Below are 21,470 nucleotides of genomic sequence, written 5' to 3' on the forward strand. Positions count from 1 at the left end.
TATATAGGCATCATAAATGTCTAACTCCCACTACAGCATCTTGAGAAGTTTAAACAGCAATGTAGACAATTGCAATTGGCATTTACACAAGATATAAATTTTACTTTACGTCTTGAATCTCACTGACTCATTGTTTGGCCACTTGGTACAAATATGCAACCACGCTTTTTTCAAACCCAAAGAACTCGATTTTAAATTCTGGTGGAGGAACCAAAGATCCCATTTTAAAAATATTCAAACATTTGTAGAGCCGTGTCTGTATGCAAACTCAAAGAGATGATTCAAGACTCACTGCCATTTTCTTACTATCAATCATTTCCTCAAATTTGTATATAGGCTATATGCTAGAAATGGATGAGTGCATATTGAAGCTACATTTAAGCCATGCATGTGAACAGACATTTTCCCTCAGGCACCGAGATCCCGGATTTCTTTCTGTCTGCCATCCTGTTACTCTCAGCTGACCGAGTGAAGCCTCAGCTGGTGATGTGGGACACCTGCACATGAGTTCTACTGTATATCCCACTGGGCTTCAGTTCAGACCATTCAGTCCATGCACACATCCATCTTTGAGGTCTCACATTCAGATAGGGATTATCCTGAAATGCTTGATCCACTGCAATTCCAAATTCTAAAATGGATGAAGAGTAACTGTTGATGTGATAGTCAGCTAATAAAAATATGTGCCAGTAAAAAAAAGCTACTGGTTAGAACTTCTGAGTTTGCAGTTTTTTCTCTCAGTTTCCGTAAACAAGTAGCTTATAGTTCAATGATTACTTAAAGTAGATTTCACACAAACGTGCATACGGTGGGCTAAACATTAGTTATTATTATAGTACACAGTATTTTCCAGTATTTAGTGCCATTGCTTTACTTTGAGGCTTTCTTAGCCAATGAAATTTAACAGTGAGACACGTGTTTTCTGTTTTGAGTGGATTTATTTCCTGGATAGCCCAGATATTTGGAAGCAGAGGATGAAAAGGATGAAGGAAGGAACGTGTGTGTGTGTGTGGGAGGGGTATTACTGTATGAAGCTTGATGGTGTGTCACTGAAGCATGAGCACAGTTCACTGCTCAGGCACAAAGCTCTAAGTGACTGCTGTCCCCCTCCTCCTGATGCTAATAAGCATATCTAGGTCAGCTCACCCACTCAAATACACACTCACACACACATACATGTGGTTACATACCCACTAATAAGACACACACACACACACACACACCATCCCCACCCACATACACATGGACATACGGTCACAAACTCATACAAACCCCCATCTAGTGTCTTTCCTCTCAGACACATACACACACTGGCATCCATTCCTTCCAGGAGGCACGATGCTCGCAGCGCTCTCTGCTTGTTGTGCTTGTCATTCAGGCAGCGGTGATGAGGTACAGGGGAACTAATAGGCTACAAGCACTCTGGGACTGCCACACGTGATGCCAAGCAGCCTCCATTTTGTGGAGGAGGAATAACAGACTGTTATTTCCCACTGACAAGGAGAGGGAGGAGGGAGAAATACAATGTTGTGGGGTCAATCGTGTTTACTGTTTATGAATAATACAAAGATTTCAAAATGTCTGTCATTGTTTTTGTTTTAATTATTGTTTTTTATATATAAATTGATTTTTTGGGTGGTTCCCACTGGCCTTTGTGTGTGTGTGTGTGTGTGTGTGTGTGTGTGTGTGAAGGAATGGCGGATGTAGGAAGAGAGTCCAGTTTATGTAACAACTCTGACTCTGAGCACTTCTGATATATCAGAGCCACACTGCGGACAAACCCCCCTGCAACCTCCATGACTCTCTTCCGCACCCTGTCACGCCTGCACACAAACTGTACACACACATAGTGGTACACCCTGTCTTTTTTTCTTTCTCTGTGTCTCTCCTTCACAGACAAACACACACCCACACAATCCCACACAGTCTGTCACTATCACTCTCTTCAGTCTCTGGCCCTGTAAGCACAGCAGATCTTTTCGGGCCACAGAGTGATTAATGTGTTTGTGCACCTGTCACTATTCATGCATTCATGAATGTGTGTGAGTGTGTGCGTGCATGCATGACTGTGGATGTGGGAAGGGTATTTCTAAAAATACAAATATTCAAATTTATTTGTGTGTGTGTGTGTGTGTGTGTGTATTTGATGTTGCTAATCCTTGTCTTATTTAGTGGATAACATGAATATTTCTGTACAGTAGCAATATGATCATCCACTGTCTAAAATTTTAGTAATGTTTGAATCTGCACAGGCCCAGGTGTTTTTAATTATTCATTCATTTCCTCCAGTTAGATTTAAGTTAGGTGGAGCTATGCTGGGAATTGACCAGGGGCGAGTTCAATCTCAAAACGTTTTGCACCGGTTTGCAACGGTTTCCTTGCAACATTGTGCTTCGAGGTATGTTTTCTTCTGTTTGGTGGGCGTGTCACAGGTGTTACCCAATCAGCTGCGACAAGTCTGTAAACACATAAGTGTTACAAATAAAATAAAAGGCAGAAAATGCAGTGCGCTTGCTTACACAACAGGGTGTTCAGGGAATTTCCGTTGGCGCTGAACTCGCCCCTGTTCACTAAACCCCGCCTCCTAATTACAATTGTCCAATCGTTGCAACTGTAAATAGGCATGGCAGCTTTGGATTTATGTTAGAAAATACAGTCAGTGGGAGCAAAGATGCTAGTTTATCCGAGTTTAAATTAGGCCTAATAATCGTGGATGTGTGCTGTCTTTATTTGGTTTGGGGAAGTTTACACTGCAGCAACTAACCAAACCTGTGGTAGATTAGTTTGACAAACTCATCAGTTATTCCTCATTTTCAAATCATATTCTCAGATCAAAGTGAAGTGTTGTTAGAAAATACAAACAGTGAAGCATAAGTCTAACCCCTGTAGTCTATCTTGTGTGTTAATGTTTTGTGTTTTTATGTGGAAGAATAGGCTTAGTTCCTACCTTGGTAACAGCTTTGTTATTTTTTATCTCTACATGGATCATGGGACACTTAGCCCAGGAAGTGCCTTCATGGGCATATTAAAATAGCCTGCCTTTTAAAGGGTTCTTGTTTTAAAGCAAATCTACAACCTTTGAAAAGTCACCAAGTAGACTAGTTAATCCGTGTTTGTCTAGCATGATATCTAAAAAGTAAACAGATTTTATAGATTTGATGGAAACCGAGGAAGAAGATGTTTTTCTAGTTGTTGATGATGATGGGAAATTGTCACAGTATGACTATTTATAAATTCCGCAATTAGAAACAAAATCAAATGTTGCTCATTACTTTCTTTAGCCTCTTGTAGGCCACGCCCATTTTCACATAAACAAATGGCACCTTTTGGGGTTTTTGTCTTTATTTTTGCAACATAGCCTAGTTTTTCAGCACTCCTAATCTAATCTTCACCAGCTACAATTTTGGAATATATTTGGATGAGACATGAATTTTAATTTCATAATAGGCCTGTGTAAATTTCGGCTATAGGCCCATATAACCTTGATTTCCAAATTAATTTAGCCTTAGCGTGGCCTAGGACTTTTTCACATCTTATTATTTGTGGTTGCTTTACTCCTGTGACAAATCAAAAACGTGTGCTGTGATAAAACATTATTTTTAAGGAAGACATTTCGAAAGCAAATTCAGCCAACACATGCACGTAGGCCTACTCCTGTTTATTCTCGCGATTGTGCGGCGTTGGTAGAGGAAATCTTCTCCTTTAGCATTTTTCTTTTGACACTCTTTAGACGAATGGTTAGGATTGGCTTTAATGTTTAAATTCTCTTTCCATCCAGGCAGCCGAGGGTTTTCGACACAAAAAAATAACCTGTGCTGAGAACAGAGTCTATTTTCTCTCAACTCTTATACACACATGCACACACCCTGTCCAATTACTGTGGCCATGGCAACTATCAGAGATTATTGCTTCCAGTCAGCACTGCACGGCTGTTAAGCCCCCGTATCTCAGGCCTTCACACACACACACACACACACACACATTGGAGCGGGTGTGCAACACACTCCCCGGCCTGAGTGTCTCTATCTTGCTGTCTCTCACACATGAGCCCGAATTAATCCTTCTCTTTGTAGCCTAAGAAGCTAAATTGGTCGCCACAGCAACCATTTTTAAAGCCCTTTCAAAGAAAAAAGCAGACTGAAAATCCATTTTGTCATGAGGAAGTATAAATACATCTATCGTGTAGTTTTGGAAGGGACATAATTTAAATAGCTAGCATTCTTTTGTCCATGCATGTCTTTCTTCATAGATGTAGAATCAGTGTCATTTCTGCAGATTTGGGGTGAGGCAGCATGTATTTAGCGTGCTTGCTTTTTGGTGTGCGCGCGCGCGTGTGTGTGTGACATTTGCAGCCGATCCTCTGTCCTCCCATTAGCCCGGGGATTGTGCATGTGATGGGGGGAGGGAGAGATGCCTCAAGGACTCTCCCCATTTCCTTACCGCCACATACACACGCGCATACCCCCAGACGTGGATGACACACACTCACTAACAAACACTATGTTGGCCTGAACATAAATAGCAGCTGGCAAAGCAGCCCAAGCCAAGCATGAAAATATGCGGAACTTTCTCTGTCCTCTGGCTGGTTTCTAAATTTAGACCTCTCGTCCATGTTATTTGTCTTACAATGCTGCTCGTAAAATATTGTCTTGCATGCCTTAATACTTTATTCTATCCGAACAAAAAGATAATTTCAATCAACCGTGAAATCTCTATTAGTTTGATTTACATATATTAACAGAGATGTTTTTTAAAATGCTCATAAATCGTGGCCGCGATAGAGCCTTGATTTTTCAGCCTCCCTGCCACAGTGGGCTACATTTCTGCAAGTAGGCTTGAAAATTTGATGGCAGTTTTGTTCAGCCGTGTCACAGCAGATTATGCAGGAAAAGATGAGATGTTTGTTATTCCCGAGGATTACAGCTGAGGTGGAGAAGAAATAGCCTAACTATCCCCCCCCCCCCCTGGGATTTTTTCTTCTGTGCAGATATTTATTAAATATAGCCCACTAAAAGACAATAATTAATATAGCTATTAGATGATTTTCCTTCAATCTGCGTAAAAGAAAAAAGGCTGAGGAGAAGTCTGATCCTTTTTTTCTGAGGAGCTGTCCGTGGTGCTGCCAGTGCTCTGCGGCAGGCCAGCTGCAGGATGTGCATCATATCAGCAACGAGTTGCATTCCTTCACAGCCTGCTGAACATGCTCATCTGGAATCAAGCTGTTAAATGAGCTGGAAACTTAAAATCTGTAGCCGTATGCATCCATGAGAAATTCTAACCCGCAGATCTGGCTAAACCGTGGCATTATTTTAAATGTTTTAATATGAAGGTGCGGCGTATTTTATAAGAAAATACTAAAATTATGTTTTTCACACGTTTCGTAAATATTGTTTAGAAAATAAGACAAAAAATTACAAATTAGCTAGGCTATTGGAAAATTGCATACAAATAATTTCTGTTCGCATGTTATGTAGGCTATAGTTTAGAAACACAATTTCATAATTCCTAATAAAAAAAATATTAGTCTCTCCGTGGAAGGCCGTGCACGGTCTCAGAGTAGAATATGCTGCAGTCCGCATGCATCATTTCACAAATTTAGGATTGATTTCACATGTTAAATTACAGCTGAGCAGATCGGGCAGATCAGGTAAAATGTTCCTAACGAAAAACAAAACAAACAGATCCTCCTGTTACATGGTTCATCCTGTTTCCCTGTCTACGAGGTTCATTTAGACCACAAATATCCTACAACTGTGGATCCATGAGAGGATTTAAAATGAACATATCTTAATTAAATAGGCAACATTTTGATACGTCAATGCTTGTTAGATAAGCCCTATATTTATTTAGCATACATGCAGGACGCCTGCTGTTTGTTGATGGCACTGCCTGTCGACTTGTTGACAGATTGCAGCATGAAAGCAGGTGAAATGTTTGATCTCTTCATTCATGCATAACGTCAGGGACGAGTCTGTAACAGCCCACCGCTGCCTTTAAATGACCTGACCGTTTTATCCTTTTGATTACTCTGCCGGAAAGGCCCGTGGAGAGGGTCAACCTCTCTCTCTCTCTCTCTCTCTCTCCCTCTCTCTCTTTCTCTCCCATCCATGACAGTTCTCCTGTGCGCGAGCCGTTACACTGGCTCTCTATGCGGACACGTGCGCGGTCCTCTCTCTCTCTCCTCTCTTTGGGTGATGCAGTCAGAGATTCCAGCGCTCGCGCTGTCACCAACAGGACCCCCAACTGATAAAACTGCTTGGGAAAAATACAAAATTGTCTTTTTTAACGACAACCGAGGACATATTTTGTTTTTTGTCTCTGTTTTGGGGCATCTCTTCGTTGAGGCAGATGACAAGGAGAGTTTCTGAGGGTGTACTATGGATGAGCAAGCCAAGAAAAGCGGCTGAGGATTTGAAACAGTTTGGGTGAAACTGTTAGGCTGCCGTTAAAAGGGAGGTTAGCGCACTTCTCGACGACATCACAGAGGCAACAGGCATGACTTTACAGTAGCAGTTGAAAAGCAAATATCAACCTGCATGCATCTGCCTCTCTGCTTTTTACTCGGTAATATAATTTCCAGTTGAAGAACGCATTTTATTCGGATAAAGATGGCTCACCTAATACGACACAAGCTCACCAACAAGCTGACCAATGCGGCCCACACGGTGTCCAACAAATCTCAGGCCAAGGTCAGCGGGGTGTTCGCCCGGATGGGCTTCCAGGCCGCGACGGACGAGGAGGGCTTGGGTTTCGCCGAGTGCGATGACTTGGATTATGACTACAGGCAAGGGATGCAAATGGATGTCCTCCAGGGAGAAGAAGAAGGAGGACACACGGAGGGAGAGGGGGAGCTGGAGGGGGACAGCCACTATCAGAGAGACGGCACCGGTCGGAGGCCCTCGTCCCTGAAGACAGGTGGATCGCTGGATGAGGATAAGCCTAAAATCACGTCATGGGAAGCTGGCTGGAACGTCACCAACGCCATTCAGGTAGCCCACATTGTGATTACTATCATCTTGCATGTGAAAGCAAAAATGCTGCATGGATGAGGCCTGCACTTGCACAAAAAGTCACCTTGAACATTTTCAGATTTCAGATTTATGCAAGGAAAAGAGAGGATGCGCATCATTTCACACAATCCAAGATTAGAATAAAGCATTGTGTTCAATTTTGTCGAATACATTTTTATTGAGCTTTCAAATGTATTGAAAAATCTAATACAGGCTTTAATTTAACGTTTAATTCAAGGCTTGAGAGTGAATTCATTAGAGTCAATGGGTCTTAGAATTTATTTATTCAAATCTTTTTATCAGTGGAGCTGCAGGCAGGGCCTGTTCGATTTTGATAGCCCTGAGGCTGAATGCACCCACGTGCTTATCAGCGTCTCCATCAAATTGAAGTTGTAATCAAATTCATTTAAAAATTGGTTTTAAAATTGTATTTTTAATGCCTTGATTCGATTCAGTCTAAAACATACGCAAACGAAAGGCCTAGGATATTTCAAGGGCGAGGCGAATGAGAAAACAATTGTGTGATGCAGAATTAATCAGCTACGTGATAAATCCCACGCTTCTGTTTTGTATTGTTCTCTTAATGTACAAAAAAAACGTTTTTTTACTGTTATAATGTGAGATGTGAGCTGTGTGCGTCAGTCACTGCATGTCCGGCCTCGCTCGGCCTGTCACTGCGATGTGGGCCCCGTCCATTACCACTCAACTGCGCTTCTCTGTCCGCAGGGCATGTTCGTCCTCGGCCTGCCGTACGCCATCCTCCACGGCGGCTACCTCGGCCTCTTCCTCATTATCTTCGCGGCTGTGGTGTGCTGCTACACCGGCAAAATCCTCATCGCGTGTCTGTACGAGGAGAATGAGGACGGCATCAAAGTGCGCGTGAGGGACTCCTACGTGGACGTCGCCAATGCCTGCTGCGCGCCCCGCTTCCCAGCGCTGGGCGGACACGTGGTGAACGTGGCTCAGATTATCGAGCTGGTCATGACCTGTATTCTTTACGTTGTGGTCAGCGGCAACCTGATGTACAACAGTTTCCCGGGGTTTCCCGTCTCCCAGAAAGCTTGGTCTGTGGTGGCCACCGTCGCGCTCCTGCCTTGCGCGTTCCTGAAGAACCTCAAGGCCGTGTCCAAGTTCAGCTTGCTCTGCACTCTGGCGCACTTCGTCATCAACGTCCTCGTGATTGCCTACTGTCTCTCCAGGGCGCGTGAGTGGGCCTGGGAGAAGGTCAAGTTTTATATCGATGTAAAGAAATTCCCCATTTCAATCGGCATCATCGTGTTCAGCTACACCTCTCAGATCTTCCTCCCCTCCCTGGAGGGAAACATGCAGAAGCCCAGCGAGTTCCACTGCATGATGGAGTGGACTCACATCGCAGCCTGCGTCCTCAAGGGCCTCTTCGCCCTGGTGGCCTACTTGACTTGGGCAGACGCCACCAAAGAGGTCATCACGGATAACCTGCCTTCAACCATCCGGGCTGTGGTGAACATCTTCCTCGTCGCCAAAGCGCTGTTATCTTACCCACTGCCGTTCTTTGCTGCAGTTGAAGTTATGGAGAAATCCTTTTTCCAGGATGGCGGGAGAGCGTTCTTCCCGGACTGCTACGGCCCGGGTGGGCAGTTGAAATCATGGGGTCTGGGCCTTCGAATTGGCCTGGTAGTCTTCACCTTGCTTATGGCCGTCTTTGTCCCCCATTTCGCCCTCCTCATGGGTTTAACTGGGAGCCTCACCGGCGCTGGCCTGTGCTTCCTCTTGCCAAGCCTCTTCCACCTGAAGCTCCAGTGGAGGAATCTCCTGTGGCACCACGTCTTCTTCGACGTTGCCATTTTTGTTATTGGAGGCATATGCGCCATATCTGGCTTAATCCACTCGATTGAAGGGCTCATAGAGGCGTTCAAGTACAATATCCACGACTGAGAGCTTCAGAGGTGACCTTTATTGAATGATGATGTCCTAAAATGCCGCACTCCGGCAGGTTGTCATGGCGCAGACCTTATCAAAACATCACGTTGACCACTTGACATATAAGCCCATGAGGAGGATTATTTGTGTGAAATGTACATCTTTTTATTTTGCCTTCGTGATAATGTGCAATAATAAACTCTACAATCATAGTGTAAAGTAGTCTACTCATTCCAGAAAACATGTTTTATTAACTGGACAGAGGAACACAACCTCCGCATGAAGGGGGGTGATTAAATATGCGGGAATTAACAAGCCTGTCCAGGTATCAGTCTTCATGCAAATGTGTCAAAGATCCAGTGAAAATATCCGCCATGGGTCTAACTGTGAGTGTGTACGTGTTAATATCTGGGGAATGAAATATGTGAAAAACAATGGAGTGAATATGTTATATTGGTTTTTGAGCTGCTAGTTATGTTATTAAACTCACTTCAGAGAAAATACAAGGCATAAGACCAGGGCACCCATCAGCTCAGATGGTGCTCTTTGGATTATAATAAACCATGAATAACGTATGTGTAGTTGTTTAAATATAATTCTTTTTTGAGTTTGTTTTCGTTTTGTGTTTTGTTTTCCATCTTATGCCTATAGTAGTCCTCCTTGGCTCTTTGTTTTCTTGGTGTTTCAAGTGTCATTCTGGATGAAGTGAATTCAAAGTGCAAGCAAGTGGGTCCTAATTGTGTTATATGAACCATGTCTGTCTGATAATATTCTCTTCCTATTGAACTTGTTAATTGTGATTTAATGGAACTAATCATGGTGTGTGAGACAAAGAGTATTTGTTGAATTAAGAGATAAATAAATCAAATATTTTATGGCTGGTGATTCTAATGTTTCCTTGAAATGTACCCAAAGAGAAGTGGCCTTGCTGATTTGACTTTCTCTTTTGTTTCTACTGCTCTGGGCCATTTTTAACATCCTCTAAAAACAGCTGATCATGCTTCCCCTTCTTTAAAGAACAATGTGAGCATCAAAGACAAGACGGGTTTGCAGCTGCGATGCTGTGTGTGAAATGCCAGCTACATTTGCCAGTTGAAATCATTCATGATATGGTGCAGAGGCAGAATTACAGTAGCATTTTGAGCTTAGGTATCACCCCATTGCCCTTCAGAAATATTAAAGCCAATTTGTTGCTTACTTAAAATGTCAGCAGAACAGGAGATAATTTTCACTTCCTTTTTACATGCCATTCAACCATGACATGTCTGAGAACGGAGAGGTTGTTCAAATTGTTTCTGATATTCAGGACTTCAGTACCTTTAAAAACACTCTTTACTTTATTCATAAAAATATATATCAATATATCTTTAACACTTTAGCTCTGATAACACTGATTTTGTTTAGAATGTAGTGTTTTGCTTTACACGCTTAAGCTCTGCCAATTGCTTGGTTAACACAGACAGAGAAGAATCAAAACATTGTTTCCTGTTCCCCGCACACACACAAACCAGTGCAGTTGTCTGTCCCATCCCAGGATATTGTCAGATGACAGTGAGTTTCACTTCTCAGTGATAGCTTACAGGAAGTACAAGCTGCGTCTGAATCAACGGCAGTGAAACGGTGGAGACGTTTGTTCAGATGTACGACATCAGGAGCTGACTTTCAACTTCGCAACTACACTGCGTCCTGCAGTAACTCAGGTATGCTACATAACATCACCAAACAGCTTTATTGTGAATAAAATGTATCATTCCTTGACTGTGCAGAGTTCAAGTACACAGTAGCAGGTACAGTAAAATGTTACTTACACCACAGGGGACCCAGAAATATGCTTCCATCCATGATAACAGTGCTCATGCTGATTCCTTTTACCTGTGGACAAAACCCTGCAATACAAGTCATTCTGACCAACAAAGGACTTCAGTACGGTAAGGCAAAGTGAGATGGTGTTATTCACTCAGTTTATTTAAACATACATTTTAAAGGGTGTTAGATTGCTTTGTATTGTGGCTACATGAGTCTTTTTGTTAATAACCCCAACAAAAATTGACCTGTATAATCTGTACATGAGACATGTTTCATTTACAACTATTAAAACTGTACACATGTGCTGTTCACCCCAGGAAAGCATGCAGGTGCAGGATGGATTCAGGATAAGTTGGAGCTTGTCACTTTCCCTGACATCAGCGGTGAAATCGGCTTGAGCATCCTTGGTAGCATTTACTACACATTAACAGGGTAGGATTATATTTGACATTCTTCATATAGAGGTTAAATATAAGTTATTTCCTAGGCTCAGATGTGCTCTTCTCATTTGAGCTCTTCAAAAAGGAATAGGCTGAGTATGACAGAATTTATAAAACAGTTTCATTAGACCTTTTGAAATTACACAGATATGTGTCCTCACGTCTATTTACACCTGTCTCTCCTCATGTGCACTAGCATCACCATAACAAAGTGCGACCTACCAGAGCCATCTGTCGAGTTCTATCAGGACGTTACAGGATTCAAGACATCGATTTCAGGCTTAAGTGTCGCACTATCTGGCAACTGGTTGACAAACTTTGGCATAATGTGAGTTTTGCCTAATCTCTGCACTACATGTTCACTCACTGATCACAAAGCTAGTAACTCAACAGCTTTTCAGTCAGTTTGTAGGGATATTTCTCAGGTTTTCCATTTGGACAAAAGACAATTCTTCCGAGCACCTGATATAATCTGATCATCCTCTGTAACAAAATGTAAAAGTTTTTGAAAAGAGTGATTACATGTACATCTTTTCACTTAAATGTATAAGAACACTTCATTTCAAATGTTGAAAGACAAATGTGCTTCTTAATGAGGAAGTGATATTAAGCCCAAAAGAGCCTTTGTGTTCTCAGTTCTTCTGAGGTCAAGTAGAAGTGTTGTTTAAAGGTCATTGTCATCGTCTCCAGCGCTATATTGTTTTAACTCCTGTACATCACTGACTCCAATCTTACACAGACAAGAAAACACCTGTTCACTTATCCTACATCATCCTTGGTTTTTAAATTGAATTGATCTTTATTTTGGTCTTTATGTTACAAAAAATATATCAAGATTTTACTGTAAAGTCATTGCATTAAAACCAGAATATGCCATATTATCATGAATGAAATGATATCAGTTAGATTTGTTAATTACTGTTAGCTAAGTATACAGTGATCAGTGGTATAAAACCTCCAACAAGAAGGTTATGTGATCTACTGGGGGGACTGGCATGAAAGCTGTTATGCACATTCACACTCAAAAAGGAAGAAACCAATGGTTTTGGTGACTTCCTGTTCTTTCTCTCAGTGTGACTTTGGGTGTCTGCATATAACTACATTGCAGTATACATAGTAAATGTTGAATGTGAAAGTAACAGCTAACTTAGACAATATCAGGCCGAAGCAGAGGTCTGCAGTCTGCAGAACATGCAGTTTATATCAAAGTATATATATTACTCAAAACAAAATGGCATGGTTATGCCTATTCTTGAATGGCAGCAATGATAAATGACCTTTTAGATGTACTGTAAACAAGGAAGCAAGGAAAGGAAACATCAAACAATAAAAACAGAGTATATCACTTTTATAATTAAGATAAATGTGCAATTTATAAATACATGTATAATAATTTATAACCTGGAAAATTTAGTGAGGTGGGTCTGTTGATTTTATGTGTATGTAGTACAAATACACCCACATGGCAGAGGATTGCTGTGGCTCTAGGGGAGTATGTTGTCTGTGCAAATTTTCACCAACACCAACGTGCACTTACTATGTTTGTACGGTGTATTTTCAGACACGACGGGGGATCATTTGACATGGCTATATTTAATGTGGATTTGACCTCTGTAGTGACGCTGGGGAAAGATCCTGATGGGCATCTGTCTGTCACCAGCGTAAGCTGTGATGCTCAAGTTGGAGATGTGGACGTCCAATTCCATGGTGGAGCCAGGTACAGTAGAACAGAGGGAGAGAGAGATAAAAGAAAAGATACTGATGTCAAGATATAAGCCCTGCATTTTTATTTGTCAATAGTTGGATGTTCCAGCCTTTAGTGAAACATTTCAAGGGGCACATCAGAGGTGAAATAGAGGACAAAGTGAGTGTTTCTTCTATATCCTTGTCATATATATCAGTGAAGGCTTTATATATCCTCTTTGACCATCAGATAATGTTACGGTGAAACCGACTGTAAAAATTTTCAGGGGTGAGCATTGTATGACATTTGTCTTGTTGCTGCCTCTATAGATCTGCCCTTGTGTGGAGGAATACATTGTAATCTTGGAGGACTACCTACAGGTCATGAACGGTATTGCAGCAGGATGGATAAAAACCCTAATTTCCAAAAACGTTTACACAATACCAGAAATTTTAATTTATAAACAGATAAATCAGTCTACAAATGATTTCTATTCTGATCAGTTTCCTTTGATGTGGATCAAGACCTTACTCTGGACCTCCCTCTCACCGGCTTACCCGTTATTGATGCTTCAAATCTGAATCTGGGTTTTAAGGTAAGGATACACAAATTTAAGCAGTTTCATGTGATCCATTTTAATATTGTGGAAGTCCCCTTGCTTTTGGCCACATGTTTTCAGGCACTTCTTTCACTTCTTCTTTATATGGTAGCCTTTAATGTCCATGGCTAACTTTAATTTATAATGAGGGCCACAACACATGATATAAACAGCAGAAACATGATCAATGGCTGTAATTGATTATTTGCTCATCTTCATTTAAAGGGAGAATTCTACTTTATCAAAACTCACACAGACCCTCCCTTTGAGTCCAAGCCTTTCACCGTACCTGAGCAGCCAGGCCACATGTTGTCAGTGGGTCTGTCTGAATTCACTCTGAATTCTGCCTCATATGGATACTACTCAGCTGGACTGCTTCAGCTCCTCATCAATGATAGCATGGTAAGTGCACCTTTAAAGATGCATATATGATGGAGAGGAAGAAAGCAGAGAAGAAGGCAAGTTTGGTTTCAGGTCTTAAACAGCTCATCCATTTAGGCACTCATTTTGGTTAACTTTTGGTTTACCTTAAACAATGTATGTGGTTGAGAATTGTTGTTTCATCATCTCAGATACCCCCAGGCTGTCCTCTGCACCTAAATACCAGCGCAATGGGGCCTTTCATTCCTCAGGTAAGTTTATCTGTTATCAGGGTTACAATTGGCAACTCCTAAGAATTTTATTAACTCACTGTATGAATGGCTTTATGTCAGCAGGCACCTAGTGTCAAGTTTCTACCATCCACAGGCTTGATTATGAACAAGAAAACAGCTTGAAAATGAGAAAATGAGCCCTTCCTTAAAAATGTTTGGTGGGAAGATGACAGCATCGTGGTTCACACTGCAGTGTTTCATCTTCAGCATCAGAATCACATATTTAACATTATTAATGATAACTATTATTTGGGCCAGGCTTGCCCACTCCAGACCACAGACAATGTGTTATATCTCTTTAAGCCTTTATGAAGGTCAACACTTCAGACAGTCCCCTCATTTTTTTACCTAGTAATCTTTTTTTTGTTGTAAACAATATCCCATTTGTTTGTTCTGGTCAAAAGCCTGGCAGTTGAATTCTACACAGTCTGGAATCGATCAATAGATTTTTGTTTAAAACTAGTAAACAGGCTGGTGCAGTAATCCAGGCGTGACAAGATGAAGGCGTGTCTCATTGTCTTTAAAAGTTAACAAATATAATATTTTTGATATTTTTCCAAGATAATGAAAATACAATTGCACAAGCTCTGTGGTGTGCTGCTCAAAACTGAAATTGCTGTCAAACCAGACACCAACATTCCTTGCAACATGTTTAACGCAGTCCACTAGGGAACCAGCAGATGGCAGACTTTGTTTTGCTATCCTGGGTCCCAATAACAAGGATCTCTGTTTTGTCTGAGTTCAGCTGGAGGAAATTTTATGACATCCAATTTTTGACATTACAGTCAGTCAGTCAGTCAATCTGTTGGGCAAACACCTTGTTTCTGCATGATTTGTCCAAGGGGAAGACCAAACACTGGCATATCATACTTAACAGAACAAAATAAATTAAGTGGAAATTAATAATCATTTTATAGGTAGATGTCTGATTTTACATTGGATTGGTTGTTTCCTTAAGTCTGTATTACATTATACTGTGTATATGTCAACATCCAATCAAATGTGTAGCGAAGGACAAGAGCAGTAATCCTTCCCGGAGTCGAAAACGGGTCTACAGAATACCAAACATGCAACTTTGACCACAATGCCAAAGAGCCAGGCCCGTTGGGATGGCAGTCCAAGAGCATTCTCAACCGTAGTGACAGTACTCCGTCACACTCTATGTCTGTGAAAAAGTTGCTGTAATGCCAAAGCCACCAAGAACACCTAACTCTGTTAAAACAGCATTTGTATTTCCTCTTCAAAAAGGAGTACTACTTATGAATGTCTTTTCCTTATCATTATCATAACTACATTTAAAAACACCTGTTTTACAATTGCAGTGTGCTTTAAACAATGAAAACAATTTGTACGGATGCCAGTACCTTTTAACTGACCACCACAAGCATGAATATCATCTCATTTTCGAACTTATAACTCACTAATTTTGGCACTATATAGGTTTTTAACGTTAGGACAGGTTCATCTTCACATTTGGTATCATAATTTTATATATTCCTCTTCATCTCGGCCTTAGTTACCGACTACTTGCTCTTGTTTAACTGACATGTTCATTTCCCATAAGTCTACCTTAAAAAAAACATGAAAAGAATACTAAGTACTAGAAAAACGAACTTGATTTCAAACATGAGTACAGAACGTTCCGCATCGTCTATCACTTGTCTTGGATCTCCCTCTGCTTGAATTTCTAATCTAACATAAGTTTCTATTTCCTCTTTTACTTGTTTTACCAATTGATTCATCAATTTCTCAATCACTTCTGTGCTCTTCTGTTCACCTGAACAGCTTGGCAACACAATGTTCACATTCGGCTCTGAAATGGAAAAAAAAATCCCTATTTAGAAACATTTTTAAATATTTAGCAGTAATATGTTAGAGCCTATTAAAATAATTAGAAAAAATGTAGTAGCCTACCTCTGGTAAAACTTTGACTGGTGAGGTACTTGAAGTCTGTGAGGATACATGAAGATTAATGGAATTAGCTACTGAAACAGAACTCCATAATTTTCATTAAAGTTTCACTGTGTTTGAAATTTGAGTTCCTACTGGTCTTGAGTGCATCGTAGATCCTTACCGTAGTTGTGTTGTTCTCCCAAAACATGCGATGCAGAAAAGCTAGTATCTAGTGTTCATACTAATTTGCCACAAAAAATCCTTCATTAATCGACGTATATCCTAAAACCCAACAATTGCTCTTTCAGTATCATTTTTATTATAACTTCTCTTTCTGCATTGTGCCTCCTTTATGAAAAAAACCCTGCTTTTTACAGCAATGAGCCGTTATGGCTGCATCACAGCCCACCCGAGTCTTCAAAGAGCACCTACACAATAATACCATCCCCAGATTCTTCTCTTGTTCTTTATTAATTCAGTTGTACTGAGGCCATGTCACACAGAAGTGAAGGGCAGGTTTTGTACCTGTTCATAAGATAATGTGCACTCATAACTAATGCTGCAAACTAAAGCAAACTCAACTAGCAGGATAATATCTATGTAGTTGTTAAGAAAATCCCCCTTCTATTTTGGTAAAGAGATAGGAGATACTTGTAAAGAAGATTGCAAATCTTTTTTCCAATTCAAGTTGACAACCACACCAAATCAGAAAAACCCACAGAGAAAATCCAGTCCTCACATCTGAAAAGCTGAATCCAGTTGGTAAGTTGTTCCGATGATGAACTGATCATGTAAATTGACGTCCTCTTAATCGGCTAATGGTGTCACTGGATAAAGGGTGTCACTGCAGTACTAGTTTGGGATGAAACTTACCTGGCATTTTTTACACTCACACTAGTCAGTCAGTACAAGCATTGCTGATTCACAGTTTAGCCTCATGGACAGTTAATAGGGCACAGTATACACTCACCTAAAGGATTATTAGGAACACCTGTTCAATTTCTCATTAATGCAATTATCTAATCAACCAATCACATGGCAGTTGCTTCAATGCATTTATGGGTGTGGTCCTGGTCAAGACAATCTCCTGAACTCCAAACTGAATGTCAGAATGGGAAAGAAAAGTGATTTAAGCAATTTTGAGCGTGGCATGGTTGTTGGTGCCAGACGGGCCGGTCTGAGTATTTCACTGCTCAGTTACTGGGATTTTCACACACAACCATTTCTAGGGTTTACAAAGAATGGTGTGAAAAGGGAAAAACATCCAGTATGCGGCAGTCCTGTGGGCGAAAATGCCTTGTTGATGCTAGAGGTCAGAGGAGAATGGGCCGACTGATTCAAGCTGATAGAAGAGCAACTTTGACTGAAATAACCACTCGTTACAACCGAGGTATGCGGCAAAGCATTTGTGAAGCCACAACACGCACAACCTTGAGGCGGATGGGCTACAACAGCAGATGACCCCACCGGGTACCACTCATCTCCACTACAAATAGGAAAAAGAGGCTACAATTTGCAAGAGCTCACCAAAATTGGACAGTTGAAGACTGGAAAAATGTTGCCTGGTCTGATGAGTCTCGATTTCTGTTGAGACATTCAGATGGTCGAGTCAGAATTTGGCGTAAACAGAATGAGAACATGGATCCATCATGCCTTGTTACCACTGTGCAGGCTGGTGGTGGTGGTGTAATGGTGTGGGGGATGTTTTCTTGGCACACTTTAGGCCCCTTAGTGCCAATTGGGCATCGTTTAAATGCCACGGCCTACCTGAGCATTGTTTCTGACCATGTCCATCCCTTTATGGCCACCATGTACCCATCCTCTGATGGCTACTTCCTGCAGGATAATGCACCATGTCACAAAGCTCGAATCATTTCAAATTGGTTTCTTGAACATGACAATGAGTTCACTGTACTAAAATGGCCCCCACAGTCACCAGATCTCAACCCAATAGAGCATCTTTGGGATGTGGTGGAACGGGAGCTTCGTGCCCTGGATGTGCATCCCACAAATCTCCATCAACTGCCAGATGCTATCCATCAATATGGGCCAACATTTCTAAAGAATGCTTTCAGCACCTTGTTGAATCAATGCCACGTAGAATTAAGGCAGTTCTGAAGGCGAAAGGGGGTCAAACACAGTATTAGTATGGTGTTCCTAATAATCCTTTAGGTGAGTGTATATCCATATTAACCTGGGGTGGTGATGGCGCAGTGATAAGACACATGCCTTTGGTGTGGGAGACCCAGGTTTAATTCCCTTCTGTGACACGTCCTCCAGTGTATCCCTGAGCAAGACACTTAACCCCTAGTTGCTCCAGAAGCGTGCAACCTCTGACATATATAGCAATTGTAAGTTGCTTTTGATGAAAGCGTCAGCTGAAAAAATAAATGTAATGTAAATGTATTAAAGTTGCTGTTAAATAGAATCCTGAAGTAAATCTGACGGTCGACCAGATTCCAACACAAACAGGAAAACGAGAGGTTGTAATTTAAAATGATTAGACAAATACTAACTAACACATGAACAGTAACAAAGTTTAAAACTTCTGAGTATAGATCATACACTGTATAGATGCACATTGTTTTTATCTCTTTTTTTTTTTAAACAAAGGTCCAGAGTGAATCAGAGAAAAAACTAGACTGGATAACAAAACTTTCTGAGGCACATCTATTTAGTTCAGTATTGTAATGCAGTTATAATGCACCACAGAGTGCAACTTGTTATCCCTTCTCCCCTCCCAGTTTTTCTGTCCCAACACTGCTCTGTTCATGAAATGTTGTCACAATATCTTAGAATGAAATGCTTACCATCCACTTGTTTCTCTCTGCAGCTCCCCAAGATCTTTCCAGGTCTGCTGATGAATCTGCAGGCTTATGCCAGAGAGGTTCCAATGTTTTCCTTCCAGCCAGGTGCTGTTAAACTGGACCTCCAGTGCGCTGTCAAGGCTTTTGCCATCCAGCCAAATGGGACCCAAACCCCACTGTTCAAACTCAATGTTGTGAGTACTTCTGGCATATCGACACACACCAGAATGAACGCATGCAAGTGTCTGTTATGTTTTTCTTTATTTTAATCTTTATATAACAACACAACACAATATTGTGATGTGATCGCACATTTAAGTACATTCAAACCTTGTTCGCCCAGTATGTTATTACATTTGTGCCTTACAATTATTATCACTCAAGGAGCAAGTTACACAACTCGAGGCATAATGAATACATGCATCTGTTTGTGTCTTCTGTGTTCATGTATTCATTCAGTTGGCAGTTAAACTAGTGCTAAAAGGATTTGTCAATTAATCTAATTGTTTAATTGACCAAAAATTAATGAATAACTATTTTGATTAGTGACTAATAGTTTAAGTCATTAATCAAGCAGAAATACTGAACATTTGCTGGTTCCAGCTTTTCATACGAGATTTCTGACATTTTGTCGACTAAACAACTAACTGATTATCTTAAAAAAAAAAACCTGACAAGTTAATCATAATAAAAATTATCATTAGTTGCAGCTGTAATTTAAAACTCTTTCTTTCAGGACTTGAACTTCAGCGGTAAAGCGTGGATTGCTGATGGAAGACTGAAGGGCAACATCTTAAAGAACAAGTGAGCAACACCATGTTTTAAAAAGAGTTCACAAACTCAGACTTAAACTAATGATACAACTTTCTCTTAAACAGTCTTACAATGACGCTGGTGTCGAGCGAAGTGGGCACCTTTTCGGTAGGCTACATGATATATTATAATAACTGCATCAAATTTCATGGTAGTCTCAGTCAGCCTTTTGTGTGAACAAACTGAGGAGAATCAAACAGTGACGAAAGAATCACGTTTCTCTTTGCAGACTGATCCTTTGGAAAACCTTGCGAAGATGGGATCGAGGGTAATCTTGGCAAAACTGAACGGTGAGTCTTAGTGATGCGAGTTCTCGCTTCAGTCACCAACCGGTGCTCTGAGAGTGTAAGGTGAACGATTAGTAGCTTATAAATAGTCATTTATACTCCACTCCAATCATCACTATTGCCCCAAAGTTTTTATTTTGTGTTTTTCTTTCTGCTATGTTCAGGGATATTTGGCACAAAATTGGCAGCCTATGAAATGTTTTATTATTCCACTCTTTGGAATAGCAACGTAATGCTTAGAATTTTCAGTGTGAACTTATTTCATTACAGTAAGGTAGAGCAACACAGGACAGCAAGCATGTTTTTATTCAGAATTTGACCATTCAGTACTGATCCAACATAATGTGGGGGGAGCTACAATACTGTATAATGTGAACATGTTCATTGTCCTTGTCTTGACATGTAGCTTTCTGTTTCAGAGAAACTGGCCGTGGGTGTTATTTTACCCAGAATGAGACAAGCACAGCTGGTCAACACAGTTCTGGAAGTGGATGAGGTCAGTATTAGCAGAAGTACACTGTTGAGTTAATGTTTTTTAATTAAGAGAAGAAATGGTTACTGAGCTGACCATTGTCTTTATTCCTGACAGGGATTTATAGCCATCTCTTCAGATGCTGAGGTGCTACCAGACAGAGGCTTCGACTGACAACCTGGCCTGTTTAACTCTGGCACATGGGTGCACTTCATCTCAGTTCAGATTCTTAAACTTTAAACCAGTGAACAAACTGGATGTGTATCTGACACCACATGACAAAAGCACTAGCGTGTAAAAAGGTACAGCTACATATACACTGGACTGTAAATGTTTAACACACCTGCCTACACAGTAGATAATCAACATTTCTGTACTCGTGATTTACCATTTCAGTTTTCAACCTGCAGCTCAACTTTTCAAATGTTTATAACATGGAGGTGTACAGCCTAAAATTTGATCTTTTGTTGACAGAATAATGTAAAGATGTTTTGTTTTTTAATGCATTCACACTATTATTAATCTAAAAATTGTAAAACCTAGCTGAGTAAAGGGGTTAAAAATCTTAACTGAACTTGTTTTTGTTTTTTTCCCCCCATTTTACAAATCTCTACTAAAAGATGTGGCCTTTGAATCCAGTCTGATTTTCATGTGATTTGATTTTATCTTTCAAATTCTATTCATGGAGGTTTTGTTATAGCAAAAAGGAAACATTTGTGGTTTGTCACAGTATGCTGTGTCACTGTGTTATAATCCCAGAGGGCACCAGATTTAAATATATATAAACATGAAAAACATCTGAAAATGCACAATGATGGCAGGGATTAGGACAGACTATTTAAGGGCAACCTTTTTTTTTTATTCAGACATTTGAACTTTCATTTACTGCCATTTTTGACCCCCAGGGATATGAATACCATATCTTGATTTATCTGCATTTTCCACTTAAAGCAATTTAGTGGCATCTTCTCCAGCAGTCAGGAGCCAATTAGCAGGGTTTTTTTTCTAAAGACAAAATCAGGGACAAAAACACCTGAATGTAAGATCTGAGGCTACACTGAATAAGAAAAATGTGCTGTTTTGGTTAAGGAGAAAACCTCTCAAGAGG

At 40.6% G+C, this 21,470-nt stretch overlaps 2 protein-coding genes across 2 annotated transcripts; both read left to right on the forward strand.

The window, feature by feature from the left end:
- The first annotated feature begins 6,129 nt into the window (after positions 1–6,129).
- On the forward strand, positions 6,130–9,121 carry LOC119906287 (vesicular inhibitory amino acid transporter-like). The gene is made up of 2 exons (XM_038723854.1): positions 6,130–6,989; positions 7,737–9,121. The coding sequence occupies exons 1-2, from the start codon at positions 6,609–6,611 to the stop codon at positions 8,922–8,924; spliced, it is 1,569 nt and encodes a 522-aa protein (XP_038579782.1). The 5' UTR covers positions 6,130–6,608; the 3' UTR covers positions 8,925–9,121.
- Positions 9,122–10,463: 1,342 nt separating this feature from the next.
- bpifcl (BPI fold containing family C, like) lies at positions 10,464–21,000 on the forward strand. Its single transcript, XM_038722954.1, has 16 exons — positions 10,464–10,609; positions 10,725–10,837; positions 11,033–11,147; positions 11,352–11,483; positions 12,717–12,872; positions 12,956–13,019; positions 13,169–13,229; positions 13,343–13,434; positions 13,663–13,839; positions 14,010–14,069; positions 18,817–18,984; positions 19,527–19,594; positions 19,669–19,711; positions 19,833–19,893; positions 20,310–20,386; positions 20,480–21,000. Exons 2-16 carry the CDS (start codon positions 10,738–10,740, stop codon positions 20,534–20,536), a joined length of 1,431 nt encoding a protein of 476 aa, XP_038578882.1. The 5' UTR covers positions 10,464–10,609; positions 10,725–10,737; the 3' UTR covers positions 20,537–21,000.
- The last annotated feature ends 470 nt before the right edge of the window (positions 21,001–21,470 follow it).

The sequence above is a fragment of the Micropterus salmoides genome, unplaced genomic scaffold, assembly GCF_014851395.1.
Source record: "Micropterus salmoides isolate LMB-PRFRI ecotype aquatic unplaced genomic scaffold, ASM1485139v1 Ms_hic_scaffold_16, whole genome shotgun sequence".
In the NCBI taxonomy this organism is placed as follows: domain Eukaryota; kingdom Metazoa; phylum Chordata; class Actinopteri; order Centrarchiformes; family Centrarchidae; genus Micropterus; species Micropterus salmoides.